General features: G+C 41.5%; 2 protein-coding genes across 2 annotated transcripts; both read left to right on the forward strand.

The window, feature by feature from the left end:
* The first annotated feature begins 1,141 nt into the window (after positions 1-1,141).
* Positions 1,142-13,860, forward strand: arhgap25 (Rho GTPase activating protein 25). Its single transcript, XM_076104249.1, has 11 exons — positions 1,142-1,564; positions 4,394-4,596; positions 6,275-6,362; positions 7,151-7,264; positions 7,861-8,065; positions 9,968-10,100; positions 10,234-10,307; positions 10,541-10,662; positions 11,142-11,296; positions 11,710-12,260; positions 12,883-13,860. The coding sequence occupies exons 1-11, from the start codon at positions 1,501-1,503 to the stop codon at positions 13,085-13,087; spliced, it is 1,914 nt and encodes a 637-aa protein (XP_075960364.1). The 5' UTR covers positions 1,142-1,500; the 3' UTR covers positions 13,088-13,860.
* A 2,378-nt stretch (positions 13,861-16,238) lies between these two features.
* bmp10 (bone morphogenetic protein 10) lies at positions 16,239-18,275 on the forward strand. Its single transcript, XM_076104821.1, has 2 exons — positions 16,239-16,644; positions 17,209-18,275. Exons 1-2 carry the CDS (start codon positions 16,239-16,241, stop codon positions 18,273-18,275), a joined length of 1,473 nt encoding a protein of 490 aa, XP_075960936.1.
* Positions 18,276-22,494: the final 4,219 nt, after the last annotated feature.

The raw sequence follows: 22,494 nt of genomic DNA on the forward strand, positions 1-22,494 counted from the left end.
CATATAGGAGAGAGTATTGAGATAGCAGAAAAGTATTTTCTCTCCGTCTTGCTGTGACTTCAGTGCAGTTTGCGTGTTTTCTAGGCTCTTCCCCTCGTAGCTGTCATGTGTCAACTTCTTTGTCGCGGTGCAAGTTGAAGCAACGCAGATACTTGTAGCGCTGTGTTGCATCGTCTCCCTTTTGAGTAGGCAGGAAGTCTCCAGAAAGTAACACCAGAACTGGTGTCTCAGCATTCGTAGATATCTTATATTTCTTCTGGCATCACCGCCTGCTGTGGTGGTTTGATGTCTGAGTTTTTAAATCCCTGCAGCTCTGTACTGCCATTCCTCTGTCTGGTGTTACAGTCGGCCACTAGAGAGAGCTGGAGCTCCTGGTGTCGGCTGATCGAGTGCAACACTGATGCTGCATCTGAGCAGAAAGCTTTGACCCTTTGCTGTTTGATACATTCCAGTTCCCCTCAGATTTGCTCACATGGAGGCAGAATATAAGAGACAAACTTACCACTATTAGAAAAAATAAAATAAAGATTGTTTTTGTTTCGTGGCACCCAGGGAACACCATGCCATTTAATCAACACAGTGCCACTTTGCTGTTGTGAATCCTGCCCAGCCAGGACCCTCTCAAAGGAATGTATGGGAGTTGTGACTGTCCAACATGCTGTAGGCTCCCCTTTGTGGACGTTTTATTTTGTGGTTATAGATTCTCTTATAAAGCTGTATGATTTCAGTATATTGTTCTTAAACTGTGCAATGGTTTGTGTTGAGTTGTACACTTGTCTAGAGAAAAGTTGTACTCTTTGATGCTGAAATGTGCTTTCCTTTGTTCAAAGAAAATTAAAGGTGTTAAAAAAAGGGCGATGTGTGACTGGTTTCTTCCCTCTTGGTCTTCTTCCCCATTCTCAAATAGATATCCATTCAATCTGTTTCCACCAACTGACCCATTTTACAATAGTAGTTTATGTCTTTAAAGATGGGGGAAACATTGCTTCCACTGTATTCAAAGGTCAGTAGATGATCCCTCAAGCTTTGACCTCAAGACGTATACTTTTATAAATACTCCCTCTCTGCTGCAGTCGCATGGCAGCCTGAGCTGTGAAGCGGCAATGAAGGGGTGAAAACCATTTCCTTTAAAACACACCCGTGGTTTCTTTTTGTTACACCAGTGAACGTTAGTCATTTGAAAAGTCCCCACATGAAGCCCTGGAGCCCTGCACCTTTTAGTGAATCAGCCTGGAAGCCATTTATGCAGATCGCTATCAGAAGAAGTATGAACATGGAAGTAAAGGCAACATGAGGGGACGCGTTTAGAAGGGCTTAAAAAAAAAAAAAGAAGAAGAAAGATTAACACAGGAAGTAGGAAGTATGATCTGCGATATCTCCAGTTTGTGTGATTGTGTTGTTTGAGTGTGTATCAATTTGTGTGCGTGTGTGTGTGTGCGTGTGCTCTGGTGGGCTGTACGTGTGAAATCAGACCCTGACCTCTGGTATGAGTTGAGGACAATGTCTCTGAAACTACCTCGCAACTGGGACTTCAGCACCTTCAAGGCTGAGACAGCTCGCATAGGTAAGCCGTTGGTCGTGCTGCGTTCACTGTCAGCAGACTGGATGCTGCACTTCCATTCATATTTGGCACTTTACAGTTTGGACATTTAACTGCTCCTTAAACTAGCATTTTCTGTCAAACCAAAGTAAAAAAATGTATCTAGCACAATGAACTTTAAAAAAAAATGGTGTTTCTCTTTATTATTAAGAATATTACTATTGCATATAAATTCATGGCAGCATAATTGAAATTATGAATCTGTACTTTGTTGGTTTTTGACCATGTTGATGGTTGCTTGCTATGTGGTGATGGTAACCAGTGTGTTATTGGACCATTTTTCTTCACACAAATCACTGTCATCTAATACAGAATGTATACGAATACATTATGGTACTACATTAAAACATGACTCGACGTTTAAAACTTTAAAGTGCTTTTCTTAAAGGGACAGTAAACATGAACAACTCTCTCATGTGGGCCTATAAAGTCTGGTGCTTATCCATAGACAATGTATTAGGAAAGATGTTATAGATTACACTAAGAGCACCGTGAGAACACTATGTAATAATTTGACACCAAATATTGATTTAAAAAAAGATTTTATTGTTTTAAGAATGATTTTATTTTACTTTCCTAAACCATGGAAATAACATTTTGGAATTCTTAATTTTGGTGATGCTCCCCTGTAAGTCACCAGTAACCAACTGCATGCAAAACTATGATGAGTATTTTAAAGTGACTGTACAGCCGTCTAGACTGACTAATACAGTGCTTACCACAGTTTGCATTGGGCGGAAACAGTGCAATAACATGTCTTGTACCATGTGTCAGGTTTGGATGGCACAACAGTTGCAACATTCATATAAAAGAGGATTGCACACAAGCAGTGATAGGATAAATGATCTGCTTCTGTTCATGGCATGCATCATTTTCTCTCCAGCTCTAATCATTTTCACAATCAGTGGTACTGGTTGTTCAGCCTGGTGGAAGGAAGTATCTGCCCGTTGCATATTTATTTTATCTGCTTCATGTTGACTGAATATCAGCCGCTATTATTGTCACGCTCTTGCTTTAGTATGAAAGCATAACTTCCTAAAAGATGTTTTATGGACCATGACTGTGACTGATTTTATACCCATGAACTAAAGTGATGCAGGTTTTCAACAGGAAACTGATGCAAGAGCTCCGTTTCTGCAGAGCTCTGACTTTGAAGCTGCCTGTATGTAACTCGACCAACATGTGTGTGTGTGTGTGTGTGAGACGTGTGTGCAATGTATGTTTGTGCAAAGTCCTACTGCATCTAGCCTTTCAGACAGATTTGGAAAGGACAACCACAAACCAGACTGACCTGACTCTTCCTGATTTAGTTAACGTCCCTCATCTGCTGTTTCAGGATTAAAGACAAGTGATAGTTGGTCATTTTGGGAAATATGCTTATTTGCTATATTGTTGAGAGTTAGATGAGTAGATCGATCCCACTCTCATGCATGTGCACTATATATGAAGCTACATCCAGCAGCTTAACATAAAGACTCAAAACAGGTAGACAGGGGGATTTTTGTTACCTTAAGACAGAGCCTGGCTAGCTGTTCCCCCTGTTCCAGTCTTTATGCTAAGCTAAACTAACCAGCTATCAGACAAACATGAGAATTGTATCGTTCTTCTTAACGCTTAGCAAGAAAGCAAATAAATATATTTCCTTTGAATATTAATTCTGTCATCTCTGACTGCTACCAGATCATGAATTAATAGGAAGTGTATACAAATCTTGATCCTATTATCAATTCATTATTGTGCATGATCATGGATATTTAGGCATCTACACCCAATTTAAAATATCCAATCATGGATATTTAACCATGAAATCTGATGACATGACAAATGTCTCCCCCACAGTCAGTAGAAAACTTTCTTTCATTCTCCCTTGTACTTATCTTGATGTAAAAGTATTGCACTTAACATTATCTTCTTATGATAGTGGGCACTGGACGCGTCTTTGTAGTGCTGTGGGAGCACGAAATGAGGCCAGTTTGAAGTAGCCGTGTGTTTGTCAGCTATGGGTGTGGTGTGACGTCGGCCTCTGTGTGTGGGCTCAGGGTTCCTCAACGGCACTTTAACTTTCCACGAATCAAGGGAGCGTGATGCTTATAAAATTAGACCAAAGGACTCTCAAACGTCTAGGTGGAGACCTTCAAAGTGTCGCCGGCCATCTGGCGATGATGTGGTAGCTTCCTGTTTACCCCAGTGTGGCCCTGCTTCTTCTCTTCTGCGCTGTCATCTTGCTTAACAAGACACGGTGAATTTAAGAACAACTAGGCGTGTGGGCTCAATCTCAATCTAGCTATCTCTGCAGTCCACAGCCCTGCGTTACTCAGTCCGTCCCCATCTGACTCTGCCTTCTCTGGGCCACGTAGACCTCTGCCTCTGTTCTTTCATCAAACCATCAACTCAACTGAAAATGAGACTTTGTGCCAGTTTCAGGATACTCAATACAGAACTTAATGTCGGATCTTTCTAGCTGTTTGATGGCCGGACTTTTGCAAACCACTGTGCTATTTAGAACAATCATAGCTGCATTTGTGCACCTTCCACAGGAAACATGGTCAGTTCAGACCAACAGTTTCCACTCAGCCTGAAACTGTGGGGAACAAAAATAATCTACAGTGAGCAGGTTTCTCAAACTTGATAGGCTGATGCATATTCATGTCAAAAAGAGGAAGTGCTCTCCTCCAGCTCAGTAGAGCGCTGATGTGTTGGTAATGTTTCACAGCTCCGGCTGTGACACAGCGAGTCGGCGTATTTTGTTGTTCACAAGACGTTTACCAACAGCTTTCTTGTGGTGTTTGGCAGCGCGATCCAGGAGCGTGGTACCTGGAGAGGGAGGCCCCAGCCCGGGCTCACCGCGCTCCCCCAGATCCATGGAGAGGCCCCTGAAGGCCGGCTGGCTCAAGAAACAACAGAGGTCTTTAGTCAAGAACTGGCAGCAGCGTTATTTTGTGCTGAGAGGGAGCACTCTGACTTACCACAAAGATGACAAGGAGACCACTGTCCAGGTGAGACAAAGGGAATTTAGTCGATTTTACCCCGTACTACTATTATCTTAATCATGATGTAATTCGTTGTCCTTTTTTTTGGCACAACACACATTATTTCCAAAGCAATTCATACAAAAAATACATATCAACATTGAAATACTACAATAACTTCTTTAATTTGACACATGCAGTAACTCATATCAAAATCATTTCAATACCTCAATTACATGTTCTACTTCTTTTACACATCCGGTGATGTAAAAGCAAACCAGCATTATCTAACTATAACATCTAGTTATCTTAAATTAGCATTTTTCGGTATTAAACGTTGTTGATGGATTCATTCATGGGTTAATAAGAAATGTGTCAGTTATAATTTCCAATGAAGACCACAAACACTTTAGCTGTGTGGCTAACTTTGCACACTTCCTGTAAACAAAACAAATGGTGCTTGAAGCCTCGAAAGAGAGGCTTGCTGCCATTGAAAGACTTTTTTGTCACAATGTTATCTAATCCACTGGTTTACGCTCTTGATCAACTATCCAACCAAGATCCCACGGTCTTTGTAATGATGCTGTAGATCTGTCTGTGTGGGACCAACGCAAGATGTTAATTCTCTCCTTACCTGTGTGGACATACCTTCACAAATGCATTGTAGAGACAACATGACTCTTCCATTGTCTCATTACTTGCTTGAATTTCAACTGCTTTGACACCATATATGCAGGGAGCTTGGTCAAATACGCAGACCATATTAATAATGTGTGAAATATTCAAAACAAGCAAACATAAAAAAAAACAAGTTTACTTTGTGTTCACCCCTCCTCTTGCATGTGTTGTTCTTCTCCCTTTACTTCCTGTGTCGAAATGAGTGATGGTGAAACAGGAAGGGAGAGTAGCATTCATGTAAATAACCTTAATCGCATCCAGAAACACTAAACAAGCACAAGCACATTTATTCTTCTTTATATGTTTCTGCTTGATTTGAGTTGCTTACTTTACGATTGCTTTTGAATTTGTGTTTGCTTGTGTTGTTTTGTTGATTATTTGACTTTTGTGTGTGCTGATAGTGTTTGTTGAGGTGAGATTCCTCCTATAAACCCAGACGGGTTAAATCTCACCTGTACAACTTGCTTCTTTTCTTCTATGGTTGTGTTTCTGCTGCTTTGTTTTATTGTGCAAACAAATAAATCTCAAATATCATCTGCAAAAGTCAAAGAGTCGTTTCCCCGTTTGGCTTTGGTTTTAATACAGAAATAAAGTAGTGGAGCAGTGGGTGGAGGTAGAGGAAATGGGCTGAGTATATGGTGAACTGGGGAATATACTGGACTGTACTGTGTCTGCTGTAATGTAAAGAGTGAACTCATAGAACATAAGTAGACCCTTGTGAAATGATAATAGATGTTTCCGTGTGTTGTACATCTGCAAAAGCCCTTTTGATACAACGTTGCCACAATAAAATAACACCTGCAGAGGAAATACCTGCTGACACCTTAAAAAGACGCAGACTGCATGGACTCTCTGGTAAATCTGAAAAGTGTACAGTTAATATTAGGGTAGCCTATGGTGGTCTATGAATGAATGAATGTAAACATTAGTATAAATATCAGTGCTTGGTTCTTGGCTTCTAGTTTGGACATGACACTAACATGCCTTGTTCTCTGTGTGTTTGTGCTCCTGTTTCTTTGGTCTGCAGGGAGTCATCCAGCTGCGGTTCAGTAAAGTGAATGACCTCAATCCAAGCTCAGATGACCCCGGGAAGTACTTCTTTGAGATCATACCACGTAAGCATGTAATCGACCCTTAAAAGGAAGCAGAACTGAACTGACTTTACAGTGGAAAAAAAATCAACAAACAATGAATGCAATGTGTTTTTGCTTGTAATAAGAAAAGAAATCTGCCAATGGAATAAAAATGATAATTTTTAAGATTTCTTGAAGTAAGACAGAATATATCACCTATTATATAAAATGTTATGTGATTGTGTCTTATATTAATGGTGCAATATACGACAGCAAACAACTATTATCTATGTAAAGATATAGTGGAATAATGTCTACCTGAGCAGAGAATGAAGTCGCTTTCCTTCTGCGTGTATTGTCAGCCAAACTCCTTCTTAATTTGTTGACATAGCTTCTGGTTGCAAAAAAAACAAGATGGCAACGACCAAAATGTCAAACAGGCTTCAAAACTGTAGTTCACAAACCATCCGGTGACATCACAGTGACTACGTCCCCTTCTCATAGACAGTCCGTGTGTGGCACTTGAATGCATCTTTGTGTGCAGCAGTGATACATCAGTACTGTCCACTTCATTGCCTTCATCGTCCTGTGTGCTACTAATTACTAATTTCAAATCAGGTTACATGTCATTTCGCGGTATCCGTTATGTGAGTCAGCACTTATGTACATGTGTCGTGGAAAGTCAGAAACTAGCACAAACCGATAGCAATCTCAATCTTCACCGGACATATTTATAGAAATGTCCCATGTTCTGACTGGCGTATCTGTTCTGCTAAAGGTTTTTCTGTACCAAGATGGATTTTTTTCCAACAATACCCATCATTTCACAGGTACAACTAGAGACAGAGAGCGATGTCCCTATGTGTTCATGGCAAACTCCCAGAGTGATATGGAGGAGTGGGTCCGCACTCTGCGCAGAGTCATTGGAGTACCAACAAGTGGAGGTTCAGTAAAACCTTATATTGTTATGGAAACTATGGTTATGTATAACACTGCAACTAGAGAAATAGTTGGATATTTTGGAAGTGCATTTATTCACTTTCTTGCTGATAGGTAGATGAGAAGATTGATGCCACTCTAAAGTCTGCACACTGAATATGTAGCTGTAGCCAGCAGCCAGTAAGCTTAGCTTATCAAGACTGGAAACGGGTAAACAGATAGCCTGGCTCTGTCCAAAAAGAAAAAAAAAGAAGATATATATATAAATCTGCCTCACAGCATTTCTAAATCCAGCAGCTGCTAGCTTAGCTGAGGATAAAAAGAAGGAAGTAAGAAAAACACTGCTCGCTGCTCAGAAATAGTTTGTGCTGGTTGGGGTTTCTTGTTACCTTTGGACAGAGCCAGGCTAGCTTTTTCCAGTCTTTATGCTAAGCTGCTGTAAGCTAACCAGCTACTTACTGTAGCGAGAGAATAGGCAATTTCTCAAAATGTCAAACTACCACTTTAAAGTAAATAAATGTTTACTTGTGCAACATGTTTTCTGATTATACTGTATGGACATTACTGGTCCAATATGTTATGTCTTTCTGTCTGTCTGCAGTGTTTGGAAAGGGTCTCATGGACACAGTAACATACGAGCAACGGTTTGGGCCTCACATGGTGCCAATCCTGGTGCAGAAGTGTGTGGAGTTCATCAAAGAGCACGGCCTGGATGAAGAGGGCATCTTCCGTCTCCCGGGTCAGGACAATGCTGTGAAACAGTTCAGAGACGCCTTTGATGCAGGAGAGAGACCCTCCTTCCCCAGGTAAGGAACTCATGTTTCCCTCTGTATATCCTGGAGCCATATGAACCATTCAATGAAAACTCTTTAATTACTTTATTATTATTATTGTTTATTGGAAGCCTCTGACATGAACTGACTCCAAAACCTTTGATCTGACTCCACACAAGCATGTTTCAGACTTAGTAGTAGTATTGTGCATTTGTATGTACTGGGGGTTTGTATTGTTATTGAAATACACAGGCAGAACTGAGTATAAGTGATCATAAAACATCACACATTTCAAAAAGGCCAAAAATGTCCTTGGAAATCCTTTTCAGCCTTCTTTAAACCTCGTTGGTATGAATGGTGTAGAACTTTAAGAAGGTCACTGCTATAAAAGGAGAACAAAAATCCTTCCCTCAATCAACCAGCACAAGCTTTCTGTCTTTCTCAGAAAGCAAGGAGAGATGAGAGAGATACAGAGCGTCTGATAGATTCTGTTCAGATCTGAAGGCGATACCACATCCTGTTCTAGCCAGCACACAGGAGGAAACCTGTATTACTCAACATCACAAGCTCCTCTGACAGAGCAACTTGTTTGTCTTTATTAATCTTGTGTGAGCAGAGCCAAGGAGCAGCCAGGGCTACTATGACATGCTTTATGTCAAAATAATGAACACGAGTTTTACTTTTTATTCCCCTTGAGTTGTAATCTTGGCAAACAACAAAACTGAATCCAAGCCTGCTGCACCAGCTCCATATATAAAACTAGGCCCACAGGCCCAAAATGTCCAAGAACGACAAAATCTTTGTAAATCTTATACTCAGTACAAGGACTTTGTAAAGACCTTGTTTATGCTACAACCCCATGTAAATGCTATTTTGTTAATCTAGTCTTTTTTTGGCATTAGTTGCCTAGTTTTAGAAATATCAGTCGTAGAGATGTTTTGTTGGCTTGTGGTACTCAAAACACCCCAAAAAAAAACAAAAAACTTTGAAAAACTTAACAATAATGTCTCTTTTCAGAACTCATGACCCAGTTACATGACCTTGTTGTGAGCAGTTTCATGTAGTTTGTGTGGAAAGAATGTAGTTCCGACATGAATCTGGCACTATAAGCACAAACAGAGTGCCATATAGTTCCATTATATTGGAGAGAAGGCACAAATCTAGCCAATAACTGCATCATTCAGCAACTCACAACTAAAACAATCTAGATTGACAAATAGTTCTAGAAGTAAAGGGGAAAATATGCACTTTTGATTGTGGGGTGAACTGTCCCTTTAAGTCAGGTCAAAATTGTGTCAAAATTTCTATGTGGGCAGATTCCATTTCTTATAAAATACAAGCCCTCCTGGAGGCAGGCCTCCTGGAAACATTATACACATGTCTAACATTGCGTTCTGTGTTTAAAGTGAGCATTCACTTAGGTGACTTAGGTAGTTTTGGAAATACCAGCAGTAGAGATTTTCTGTCTTCTCTCCAATATAATGGAACTTTATGGCACTCAGCTTGAGGCGCTCAAAGCTCCAAAAAAAACATTTGAAAAACTGCTCACAACAACGTCCGTGGAGTTTCTTGAGTAGCTGGGTCGTGATTTCTGGAAAGAGAAACATTGATGTTGACTTTTTAAAATGTATATTTTTGGCGCTCTGGTCACCACAAGCCGAGTGGCATCTAGTTCCATTATATTTAAGACATATTAACGGCCGATAAATCCAACGATGGCATCTCACACCAAAACAATCTGAATTGATCAATTTGATTTTTTGGGGTTAACTGTCCCTTTAAGTCAGGTCAAAGGCTTCCATAAACATGTAATCAAGCAAACTGCGTGTCAATGTCTACAGGTTCCTTTCAAGGTTAACTGTCCCTTTGAGGTTTGAATGTCTATTATACTGTAAGTGGAGGTTCATTGGATGATATGCATCATATGCGCCGCAGTGACACTGATGTCCACACGGTGGCGTCTCTGCTCAAGCTGTACCTCCGCGAGCTTCCTGAGCCCGTGGTGCCCTGGACTCAGTACCAAGACTTCCTGGACTGCACCAACCAGCTGGACTCCAGCAGCACAGAGGTGGGCTTATCTAACAGAAGGCCACAATATGTGTTTTCTTACTGCACATTGTGTATGTGTGAACATGCAGGAGAGGTCCTGTGGTATTTTGAGTGCGTGTGTCCTTCAATCTCTCGCTCATGTGTCCTTTCAGGGTTGGGAAAAGTTGGAGAAACAAATTGCTCTTCTCCCCAGAGTCAACTACAACCTTCTTAGTTATGTTTGCCGGTGAGTAGAAGCTGGGGCACAAAGCATTATGGGAAATTCCAATAAAATAAACCACCTTTGTGGTTAGAGACAACATCCCATAATTGGAAAGATATGTGTTCAGTGACATGTCCTTGACTGTACATCTACCAGATGTTTGTCTGGTTAAAAACATCAACTAAATGCGGTTCTGAGATCAGTTTCCATCCTTTGTATCCGTTAACAATGCCGATCATTGTCTTTCTGCTTTGCAGGTTTTTGTTTGAGGTGCAGCTGCACTCCAAGGTGAATAAGATGAATGTGGAGAACTTGGCTACAGTGATGGGCATCAACCTGCTCAAACCTCAGATTGAAGACCCCATAACTGTGATGAAGGGTAAGAACGCGCTGCTGATGTGTGCTGAACTAAGCTGTGTGCAGATCCACGTTGAAATGATGTGGATGTGTCTGATAATCTGATACAAAACATTAAATAATGCATTTTACTGTATTGGCTGGGAAAACATCCTGAATCCAAATGATGTGTTAAGCAATTATTTCTAGTAATACTTTTCCATGACTGCATCCTTCTCCTTTTAGACACTATATTTAGTGCAATAAACATAAAAAGTATTTAAATACCCTAGTATAATTTGGTACTGATGAAGTATCAAAAACCATGTGCTACTATCTCCCAAATTGCTACTGACATGGCTTACAGTATGTCTATGTCTATCTGAACTAATAGCAAAATATGAACAAGAAGAAATTCAGTATCTTTATGTGAAGAAAGTGAATTGAGAATTTGCATAAGAACCTAAAGAGAAGACTTTTTGATGCTAATCTTTTCACGTTTGTGTTTGTTTTTCTTCGCAGCGACTCCTCAGATCCAGAAGCTGATGACAGTGATGATCAGACAGCATGAGACTCTGTTTCCTCTCTCTAAAGACGTCCTTCCCTCCCCTCCCTCAAAAAAGGCTGAAAGCCAGAAGAACACTCCCCGAAGCTTCGTCGGCTGGGAGTCTGCAGAGGTACGAGCAGTTGACCACACATTAAGCCTCTGGGATGTTTTGAATGTCCCGTTTTTTAGGGCATGTTCAAAATGAAACAGCATTAAACAGCCTCACAGTCAGAAACAATTACATTTAGTGATAAAGTTGCCATGTTTTCAAACAGTGATAAAAAATGTAATACGCTTTCACTTCCTTGCTGATAGATACCACTCTCAACAAACACTATAAAAGGCCTAAAACATATGTAATTGTCATCTCTTTAACCAGATTTATGTCTGTGCAATATTCATATTTTCAAAGCGGTTCAGTTAACGGTTGCTCTTCAACTGAAGTTTATTTCTTCCTCCATTTCTTCCCCCTGACTATAAAATAACATTTACACATAAAAGATTCATATTTGTATTTCATTTTGAGTGATGTGTTTGTCTCAGATGGGTGATGCGTCGCTGTCTGAGTCTCCAGAAGAGGAGGAGGACATTGACAGTCCAGGTCCAGGCAGAGGAAACTGCAGCCCCCAAAACATGTGTCAGGAGCCCCGCTCCACTTCCACAGACGACTGGACGGGAAGTTCCCGCAAACGCACTCAGACCCTTCCCGCCTTCAACTGCCCGCTCACCGGGATGGCAGCCAAGGCCGACGCGCTCAACCGGTGGAGTCACATCCATGAGAGCGTGGAGGAGAAGAGCGGGACATTGTCAGAGGACATTTTTAAGATCCTGGACCTCCGGAGTTCAGGTTCATTGTTCGGGGGGCCTCAGATGAGCAACAAGGAGGGAGAGGATAAGTTATTAACAGCCCAAAGAGGAAGTGACAACACGGGTTCTTCAACTGCTGACTCCCAAAAACCTGACAGCGAGGCCCGGCCTGCCCGGCCTGCCCGGGTGCTGCTTCATCAAAAGAGTGTGGGGAACCTGACGGGTTCAGACCAGCAGGTCAACAGCCGGTCTGAGCAGAAGAAAGACAGCCCACAGCTTGTAGACAGGTGAGCTCAGCTGAGGAATCACAACCAACTGGCTGCACACCAGACAGACCCTCAACAACCATTACATGTGGTTCACACTTTTTAAGATTTAAGGTAATATTATCAATGAAACGGTTCAATGCTGTCAGGTGTTATAGGAACTATTTGGGCTTCAGGATTTTTAAAAAGATTAAAAACACTTGCAACCCAAAGAGGAGAATGTAGTCCTTCAATTCAAACACTTAGATTGGAGTGACAAATAAAGTTAAAAGGAAAATTATATTCAGCTTTTTGTTGAGTGTATTTGTTCCAAGTACAGTATTTCTTGTTTGGGGAATATTGTAGAAATGAGACCAAAGCAGATCACTGGGCTGGAATCAACTTACTTACAGGAAATTCTTGAAACAAGTTGATTTATAGTGAAAACAGATGTTGTAATTTCGCTCCACTGGCAGAATTCAATCTTGAGAACATTAGGTTTTAGAACTCAATACATGACAGCGACAGACATCTTTTTGTGTTGGATTCATATGTTTTTTGACTTGCGAAACTATACGACATGGATAGTTTCCAGTAGAGTTTATTTTTGGACTTTTTTTTACTGTAGGTCTGATCCCTCTGTGTCTCTCAATGTCTCTTGCAGTCTGCAGCAGGAGAACAAGGAGCTGAAGGCCACAGTGGCAGAGCTCCAGTCTGTCCTGGAGGCAGATCGCCGCCACGTGGCCGCTCTGGAGGTCTGCCTGAGAAATGCAGAGCGCAGCCGCGACGAGGTCCAGAGACGCAACGAGGAGCTGCAAAGAGACATTCAGCAATTCCTCACCAAAAAGACACAAGCTCCTACCCAATAGTAATTTTCAGACTCACTAGTATTTGGATTTATGACTCCATTAACCTCAACAGAGCTAACTTCACATGAACTGGTTATGGAAAATGATATTGTCCTTCAGTGGGATGACATTAGATTGTTTCCATTTGAGCTCTGTTTGGTCCTCAAGATAAATTAAGATAATAAATATCATTATTCACATTAAAGACATTAATAACACAAATTCGTTCCTCCCTACGATGAACTGCCTTGATCTGGTGTGTCCATGGGGCAACATCAGCTTAGACTGAATCCTTTGAACCGAGGTCAACTGGACTGAATTAATGTTAATGGTGGACAGTAGAAATACTCTGTCATATGTGGATTGACTGGTTCATTATTTCATGTGGTAAAATAATAAAACAGCACACATTTAAGTGATTTTTGTTGATGTATAAATATATCTTACACCCCATATTTACCACTTCTTCTTAACATTTTACATATAAATTGAATTATTGGATATCAACCAATCAAACTTTATTTATAGAGCACCTTTCAAACAAATCAAATGCATTTCAAAGAGGTTTACAAGCCATTGACAAAACCTGGTTGATGTTTAAAGTAGTAAAATATGAATACAATAAAATATCAAAGATTATAAAACACAACATCCTCTCCAGATGCTGTTCCAGCGGCTTGGAACGTAATGGCTGAAAGCAGCATCGCCAAATGTTTTTTTCTTTCTGCTTTCTGGAACAATGAAAGAATTGTAAAATTGTTGAAATTGACCATAAATATCAAACTGTCATGTCAGTCCATGTCATAGTTATTGATATATTTAAGTCTGGTCCAGCAGAACGACTGAACAACATGCTGCTATAAACATCAGATATCACTATAAATCACCTCAGAGAATACAATTAGCTTCATTAAAGCTGCACTAATTCATATTTTTTATATAAACAAATGAGTCTGTTTAAGGTGAGTAGTTGCTTGTTGTTACAAACCCACAGAGAATCCTCACCCAGCTCTAGACTCCCTCGGCTCAGAGCTACAGAGCATCAGTGTTTTTCAGCTCGTCGTCTTTTACAGCCTGTAACTTTACTGTTTTAGTTCGCTCTCAAAGTCTTTTTTGCAAAAGAAGTATGTGCGATACTTGACCAGCAAACAGCAGACTGACAAAAAAGATGTTTCCCCTCAGGAGTGTGTATATCGGTTGTAAATGTGTTAGGCAGCCAGAAACACGACTGTAAAGGAATGCTAACATTACTCTGTTTACTGCATATGTAAATAGGCAATTTTTGGTTACACATTCATCATAATGACTTTATATGGTGGTAATATGTCAGTGTAGTTCCAATGCAGTCACTTAATGCTGCTTTAAATATACATTGATTTCCTAAAAATCTCTTAAACTTTATTGATTTATTTTGGTGTTGTCGGTATTATCTGGGAGTGGATCATAAACAACATACCACTGTGGGGGAAACGCAGATGAAAATCATTGAATTCGGATCTTTGATATCTGCACAAAATATTGTCTGTTGGAAGGTTCAATCCCAAAATAGCAACTCGGGCCTTCATAAATCCACAATTGTTACACCCATAGGTCCATAATACAGACCATATGTATGGGACCGACTGTGTGTGTGTGTGTGTGCAAAAGGACATTGCCATTATCAAGCCCTCTTACGGCCATCAGGAAGATGTGCGGCAGCAGTTTAACAGAGTGACAGATAACAGCACGTCTGTCAACTGTCAGCCTGGCAGATGAGTGGCAGAGGCAGGAAAAGCTCATTCCTTCCCATCTCTGTGACGTGCAGCAATCTGGAGTGTATCTGCAGGTCACACAAAGAAGCTCAGGAATGAAGGACAGTTGTGTAGTGAGATGAGGGTTCAGGTGACGAACGGAACAGTTATTCAAATCTGCAGAGGAGCCCCAGCGTGAGTCATTATTAATCTGATCAGAAAACATCTGACCAGCCTCTTGACTCCATGTTGGTAGCAGTGATAGACAGTCAGCTCCATCATGTTTAATCATGTCTCTATGACGCTCTGTTTAGGCCTCACAACACATGCTTCATCTATTCTTGCCTTATTTTGCGACCTTGCGCTTGCATTTTTAAAGGATCCCTTTTGTGCCCAATTTAAGCCACAGTGTCAATTTACCAGAAGAGGAACTACACACTGAACATTTCAGCAAGCACAACAGGGGTTGATTGTTACTCTATTGAATGAACATGACTGATTATTTTGCGCGACTCTGTTGTCCCCGTGAGCTACTTGTAATGTCCTCCAGACTCACCGTCAACCCAGCATCTTTCATCTTCGATCATTAAGGCCTCACACCTCATTGCCTTTCAATTTCATTTGGCCAAGTGTTGTCTACTAGATGTATCCTGTTACATTCAACGATATCAACAGAGCCTCGGTGTATTTTGTCAAAAATAAATGGTCAATGGAGCCTAGGCGGCAGCTCGCAGAGCTCCACCATTTACAAAGCAAATAAACAAATGAAGAATATCAACCCTGGAGCACCCACCCAAACAAAATAGCGCTTCCACAAGGAAGAGGCTACAGCACCGTGTTTACAAAATCCTCATTAAGGAAGTTGTGAGATAACACACGCTCGCTCGTGTGCATCACACAAAGTTGAAGGCACGCACACACACACACACACACACACACACACACACACACACACACACACACCAGCAAAGAGACCAAAAGCACTGAGCAATGCAGAGCCCACCATGTCATAGATAAGGGACAGAAAGAAAGAGCTGGGAAGAAGAGAGAAAAGCGCAGAGAGAGACTAACAAGAGGAGAGGACACAACAGAGATGACTCGGACGGACAAAGCCAAGCCTTGGCCACCCTGTCACCGGAACTGCTGCCCTGTCACAAAGGACATCAAAAGGTGTGCATGAGAATAAATGCTGTGAGATCTGGAGGAAAGCAGCAGGAACACAAACTCCTGCAGAGGCTCACACTGGTCAGTGCAGGGGTCAACAACACGTCTGTCTACTGGATCCAGAACTTTCTTTGTCTACAGATAAACTGACCACAATTTCAATTAACCTTTGGATTAAGGTGTTCAGATATCACAATCATTTTGTCTTACTGCTGCATCAGCTTGTCCATAGAGAAGCCCAGAGGGCATACAATAGAAAGCTGCAGATTGTTTTTCTCATGGCGAGAATTTGGGTCTTTCCACTGGGAACCATCTGCAGCTCCAGGACTTTGCTCTTGCTCTTTTCCATCCTACTGATCCAGGGGCTCTGTGGAGAGAGCAGCCCGATCTCCAACACCCATCAGAGGTATCGCCCCGCTCCGGGGCTGGGAGACGGGCATGGAGGGGTGGTGGATCCTTCACTGCTGGAGCAGGTCGACAACATGAACATGCAGAGCTTGCTGGAGAGCCTGAAGGAACAGTTTCTGCGGAGTTTCAACCTGTCTGGCTTAGGTTCCCCTCCGCTGCATCCTGGAGGCACTCGAGAAGAGCCACCTGAGTATATGATGGAGCTCTACAACCGTTTCGCTAATGACCATACTGCCATGCCCACCGCCAACATCATCCGCAGCTTCAAAAATGAAGGTAAAGACCCTCTGCTGAATATGATTATGCTCTGTTGATCAATTAGATTTACAAAATAAATTACAACTTTTTTTCTTTCAGTTGTTTCCATGTTTATTGAATATATTCATGACATATTTGATTTAAATATCATTTGTATTTTACTCATCACACTCTGGTCTGCAAGGCCAAAGTATGTAAGGAGTGAAACTGAGAACAAAGGACTTCTTGTATATTTTGTATATTCTTGTAGTTTTTAATTAGACTGTCACTAAATCAAGATGTTGTTGTTGTTCAAATCCAAGCCTTAGTCATGGCCCTGTTTCTTTTTACTTCTCTGTTCAAGGCAATGTTCATGTAAATGCTATTATTCTTTTGTAATGGGACAACTTGCAGTACCATTATGTTGATAGTAATGATAGTTAAATGTCTCCAAATTAAGTGGGAAATTGAAGATGTCATCCTCAATAGGGTTAGAATAGGATAGGGTTAGTATATGTTGCAGAACTCAACTGAAAACTTCATTAAAAAGATTATACAAAATTAACAGAAGTTCAAATTTCACCATTTAATTCTCTTCCCCAGATTCATCTCCCAGTGTTGTGGGTGTTGGTGGGGTAAGGTGTCACCCACTCCTCTTCAATGTGTCGGTCCCACATCATGAACGCATCACAGCGGCCGAGCTTCGCCTCTACACACTTGTCCAGACTGACCGCCATCTCTACGCTGGTGTCGACCGCAAGGTCACTATCTACGAACTGGAATTGTATGTTGGAGATGACAACATGACCGATGAGAACACTGTGAGAGGTGATGGATTCAGAGGGGGAGGAGAGCGGATAGAGCTGGCTTCACGTCAGGTCTACGGCACCGATAACGGCTGGGAGGCCTTTGACCTCACTGCTGCTATTCAACGCTGGCGCAAATCTGATCATGACACCACGCACCGGTTGGAAGTGCACATTGCCAGCATGGCTAATGAAGACAATGTTCAAGGTATGACAGAGGACAACAAAGACTCAGCTGAAGGAGACATGAAGATTGACACCAGCCCTGAGGAAAAACACAAACCTCTGCTGATTGTTTTCTCTGACGACCAAAGTAGCGATCACCGTGATGACAAGCGCGAGCTGAACGAGATGATCGACCACGAAACCTCCGACATTGTTCTCCAGAATGACTTGGGGATGGGTCTGAATGGGCTGTGGGGGGAGCTGGGTAGGGACAGGGATGAGGCGGATGAAGAAGCAGAGCCAGATGAAGAGGACCTCATCCAAATGCGCTCCAATCTGATCTACGACTCAGCGTCCCGCATCCGTCGCAATGCCAAGGGGAACCACTGCAAGAAACAATCTCTGTACGTGGAGTTCAAGGATATTGGATGGGACAGTTGGATCCTGGCACCCACTGGTTATGACGCCTTTGAGTGCACTGGCATTTGTTCCTTCCCACTGACAAAGCATGTCACACCCACCAAGCATGCCATTGTCCAGACATTGATTAACATCCACAGTCCTCAGAAGGCGGCACGAGCTTGTTGCGTGCCCACCAAGCTGGACCCCATCTCCCTGCTGTACTTGGATGACACAGGCGTGGTCACCTACAAGTACAAGTTTGAAGGCATGGTGGTGGCAGAGTGCGGCTGCAGATAGTCCATGTTTTGAGAGAGTTTAACTCTTCGTAAAGTCTTAAAATAAGAGGAAAGACACAGAACTAACAGTGAGCTGTAAAAGGAGGTTGGAATCTCTGTAAACGTTACTCAGTGAGATTGGAAGTGCACGTTCACTACTCATGAAACTAGGTGCGCTCCAATTGATGATCATTCAGACAGTGGAAAGACAGTGTGCTGCAGATTTACAGTCAACAATAGAGATGCCAAGGTGTGTCCTCAAACCCACAAGAAGGAAACGGCACAAGACTTCCCAAAGGACCAAACCGAGCACGTCCTACAGTGTGTGGTGGGAACCAGTGGGTCAGTTATCCCCCTCCCTCTCCTTCCCCCTGACATCTGTCTTCCTCTCCACTTATCTCTGGCCTCCCCGCTCGATGCAAACACTAATCAGCACTTCATGTGTCCTGGCGCAGTGAAAAGACCCCCAAGAGGCAACCTGACAAGACATGAACTCTCCAGGCCCACCTCCTGCCTCCTGCAGCCTCCTGATACGTAGACGCTGTGCAGGGGTCCTATCTATCCCAATCCTGTTTCCAACTTCACATGCCTCTTGTCCACTCCCCCGAGCTACAGCGATAGCAAGGTGTGGGGGGGTTGAGAAGCATGTATGCCACCACTCAGGCTTGGAGAACTGGACGGCATTCTGTGCAATTCTTTGAGGTGGTGGGATGGGGGAGTGGGACAGGACAAGGGGGCAGGGGTTGTCCACATTCCGAGGCAACAAACAATCTTAACTGGCTCAACTTACTGACCTAGCACCATGTGTCCCTAACATACCTCCAACTACTCAGTTGAGCCATCTATCCCTTTTATGGTAAAAATGGCCTTTTTGGACAGTTATCATCTGACGGCCAAACTCAAGAGTTGAAAAGGGGGCACTTTGTCACATTCCCTTTATGGATATGACCCAATGAAACACAGAGCTACAGAAATACAGTTTCTTTGTTTACCTCTGCTGCTTATGTCGAATAAAAGACTATTTATTGTTCTAATTTATTTATTATTACAACAGAGTAGATAACTATATATATATATATATATATATATATATATATATATATATATATATATGTATATTGGTAAGTTGCTTAGTGTAGAGCAGGTTTTGTATCCGTGACAATGCATTTGCAGCACAAAATGATTTCTGTTGGGAAGAGAAATGGTAATTTCTAAAACAATAAATTACTTTACAAATCCGACATGAAAAGTCTCCTTAACTGATCTTTTGTCTTTCAGAAAGTTTACAGACCATCAAAATGTCATTAGGATTATCTTATATCAAGATGAATGTAAATATTTGGAGCTGAAATGCCATGCTGATGTGTATATGATCTATTTCCCACATTACAATTATCAATCAAAGGATCTCGGTCTGTCAACTTTCCTTTCCATTATTTCAGGAGGAAGCCATTAGACCAATGATACAATGCATTTCTGACTTTCAGATCATTTAGTCCGACAGTATCAGCTCTCAGGTCACAGTTCATACATGCACACAAACATAGAACCATGGGAAACTGAGAGGAAGGCCCGCTAATGAACAAAATGGATGGCCTGCTGCTCACACTGACAGCTAGCAGATGCAGACAGCTGTGATGGAAGACCTGTTCATAAAAAGAAAATGTGAACAAAAAAAAGATCTGGACTCCAGTATCTCTTTCAGTTCTCACTCATTTTTCTATGAATGTTAATAAACTACATCACAAGAGCATCTTGTTGTTCGTTTCATGGACCAACGCACATCGAAGAAAAATTAAGGATAGAAATCTGATTCGTGCTCGGAAATGTGTAAAGGTTTCTATTATTTCTTTGTTTTTCAGAATGTGCATCACACTAATGTTCATTGAAAGGTGACATTACTGTGCTCTGTTTGGGTGAACTCCACAGCTACAGCAGCAGAATTGAAGTCAAGAATGATGAAAATCAAAGACGAAGACACAGACAGGCATAACACAAGATTTGGATAGCAAAGTAAAGATTACTGTTGGCATATTTGGAAGTGTGCTCATTTGCTTTTTTGCCAAGAGTTAGATGAGAAGATCGATATCAATCTCCTGTCTGTATGCTAATTATGAAGCTATACTGTTTGGGGTAAATTAGCTTAGCTTAGAATAAATACTAGAAACACGAGGACACAGCTTAACTAGCATTGCCCAAAGAAAAAAAAATATTTGTTTGATTACAATTTTAGTTTTTTACTGGGGATTATTTGCTGGACTATTTCAGGCACGGTGACTTTCTAGATTCTTGTTGTCACTGTGAGGTTGTAATGCAGTTGGTGTTTACCCCATTTCCACCCTTAATGCAAAGCTATATATGCTATTAACAAACAGATATGAGTGTGGTATTAAATGCACAGATTTCCTTTAAGAGGTTACTGCAACATTAACAATTCTAATGCAGTCGTTATAGTCACTTATTTAGTAAGAGTTAACAAAAAAGAAGGCGAGAGATATGTGTTGGGTAAATATCACTTATGCAATCAGAACACGATGGCTACATTATTACAATATGATGATTGTGTAATGCTTCTGCTACCTCCTACTGTCCTCTTTTGTGGATCACCATACAGTACAATTCTGATGTTGTAGATACACTGGTTTCTCATCTAACTGTGTCGTAACAGGAGTTGCAGTTCTAGAAACATGTTGTTCAAAGCTTTAATTTAATTTTTTTTAAAAGCCTTTGGCAACAGCCCACTAATGACAAGTGCACTGAGATGTTTCAGAAAGCAAACAAGTCACTGACTGACCTCTCATGTAAGATGAGAGCAGAGGTCGTCTAAAAATGGTTCCAGACCTGAGGGCAAGAACCTCCACCAGTGTGCCTCAGCTGTGTGAAGCTCACTAATTGAATATTTACAGAATGGTGGAAGAAATATGAATCTGGCCTTTGTCACTGAATAGCAAACTTTCAGGAAATATGATGAAATGGGAAGTCTTTAGTGTTTGCTCTGTTGATAAGGACTGGTGGAGAGTGCTCTGTGCTTTTTCCTCTCTCTTTGTTTTGACATGGCTCCTTCTGTCGAAACAATTTGAGTCCCTCTTCTGGAGTTTGTGAAGTATTCTGCCTACGTGATTGATTTAGGAGCACACCTATCAACAAGTAAACAAACTGAACGTTTCAAAATGTACAGACGGTTCAAAGTGCTTCAAAATCCTGTGACGCTCCAGTGTCTGACATCGTGACGTCGGCTGCAGGAACGTCGCCGTGTGTCTCGCTGTGAACGTGTGTTTCGGTGTGTGTCATCCGAAGCTGCATGACTCGCCCTGACTCTGACGTGGGGTCTGTAATAGGGCCTGATTGTTTCCGTTTTGGGTCACATGTTTATCATTCCATCTCTTGGCAACACCACCACCCTGCATTCATCGCTCCCTCTTTCCTCTCATCTCTTTTTGTTCCCATGAAATAACCCAACATTTGTTTTTGATCATGTAATAGTAACTCCAAATGTTCTAACATCTTTTAACAATTTGCATTTGACTCGGATGTTGCAAAATTTCAAAATGCCCATTGGAAGAGAGAGAAATGAAAAACAGATGTTCAGTGTGGTTATGACTTCAACTGTTGTTCTTCAGTAGAAGTGATGACTTTCACTCGCCAGAGACCCTCAAAAAATAAATTACAGGTTGTTAGTGAGAAGGCTGCGGCTTGTGAGAAAATCCAATAAATAAGGGGTTGTATTATTACACGTTAGGACCATTTTCAAAATGGCACATCATTGCTGAGGTAAAGAAATGATACATAAACTTGTTATCTCTCTACAAGAACTGCATTTGGCCCCCTGTGGTGATTCAGTAAGTGTTAGACCCCCTATCTCACTGTGATGAGTTAAAGGAAGCTCTTTCATGTGAACACAGCATGAGTGCCAAAGGAGAGGAAAGCTACAAGTCATCTGGCATGACTCCAGCTGCATTCTGTTAAAAATAAACCCTGTCCTCAGGGCATTGTTGGATTTTAAAGGTATGGATGACAACGCATGTAAAACAAATTACAAAGGTTGCAACTGCAAATAATGACTGAAAGTCTTCTCATCTCTGAAAACATGTGGTTTCGATAACTCAGTAAAATCCACATGGAGCCAGTTTACAGAGAGTAGACAGCTGGGAGGCCCAGGGCATAACAATCACTAACCTCGGTACCACAACAGAAACCTGAACCTGAAGTGAACAACAAAACCACAAACATGTGTCCTGTTT

Source organism: Anarhichas minor, unplaced genomic scaffold (genome assembly GCF_050575085.1).
Source record: "Anarhichas minor isolate MPS153535 unplaced genomic scaffold, ASM5057508v1 ptg000030l, whole genome shotgun sequence".
NCBI classification, from domain to species: domain Eukaryota; kingdom Metazoa; phylum Chordata; class Actinopteri; order Perciformes; family Anarhichadidae; genus Anarhichas; species Anarhichas minor.

Excerpts from the sequence above, each read along its gene's own strand:
- arhgap25 (XM_076104249.1), top strand. The coding sequence starts at position 1,501 with ATGTCTCTGAAACTACCTCGCAACTGGGACTTCAGCACCTTCAAGGCT. Across the intron at positions 6,363-7,150 it reads CTTCTTTGAGATCATACCAC|GTACAACTAGAGACAGAGAG; the intron begins GTAAGCATGTAA and ends ATCATTTCACAG. Across the intron at positions 12,261-12,882 it reads AGCCCACAGCTTGTAGACAG|TCTGCAGCAGGAGAACAAGG; the intron begins GTGAGCTCAGCT and ends TGTCTCTTGCAG.
- bmp10 (XM_076104821.1), top strand. The coding sequence starts at position 16,239 with ATGGCGAGAATTTGGGTCTTTCCACTGGGAACCATCTGCAGCTCCAGG. Across the intron at positions 16,645-17,208 it reads CCGCAGCTTCAAAAATGAAG|ATTCATCTCCCAGTGTTGTG; the intron begins GTAAAGACCCTC and ends TCTCTTCCCCAG.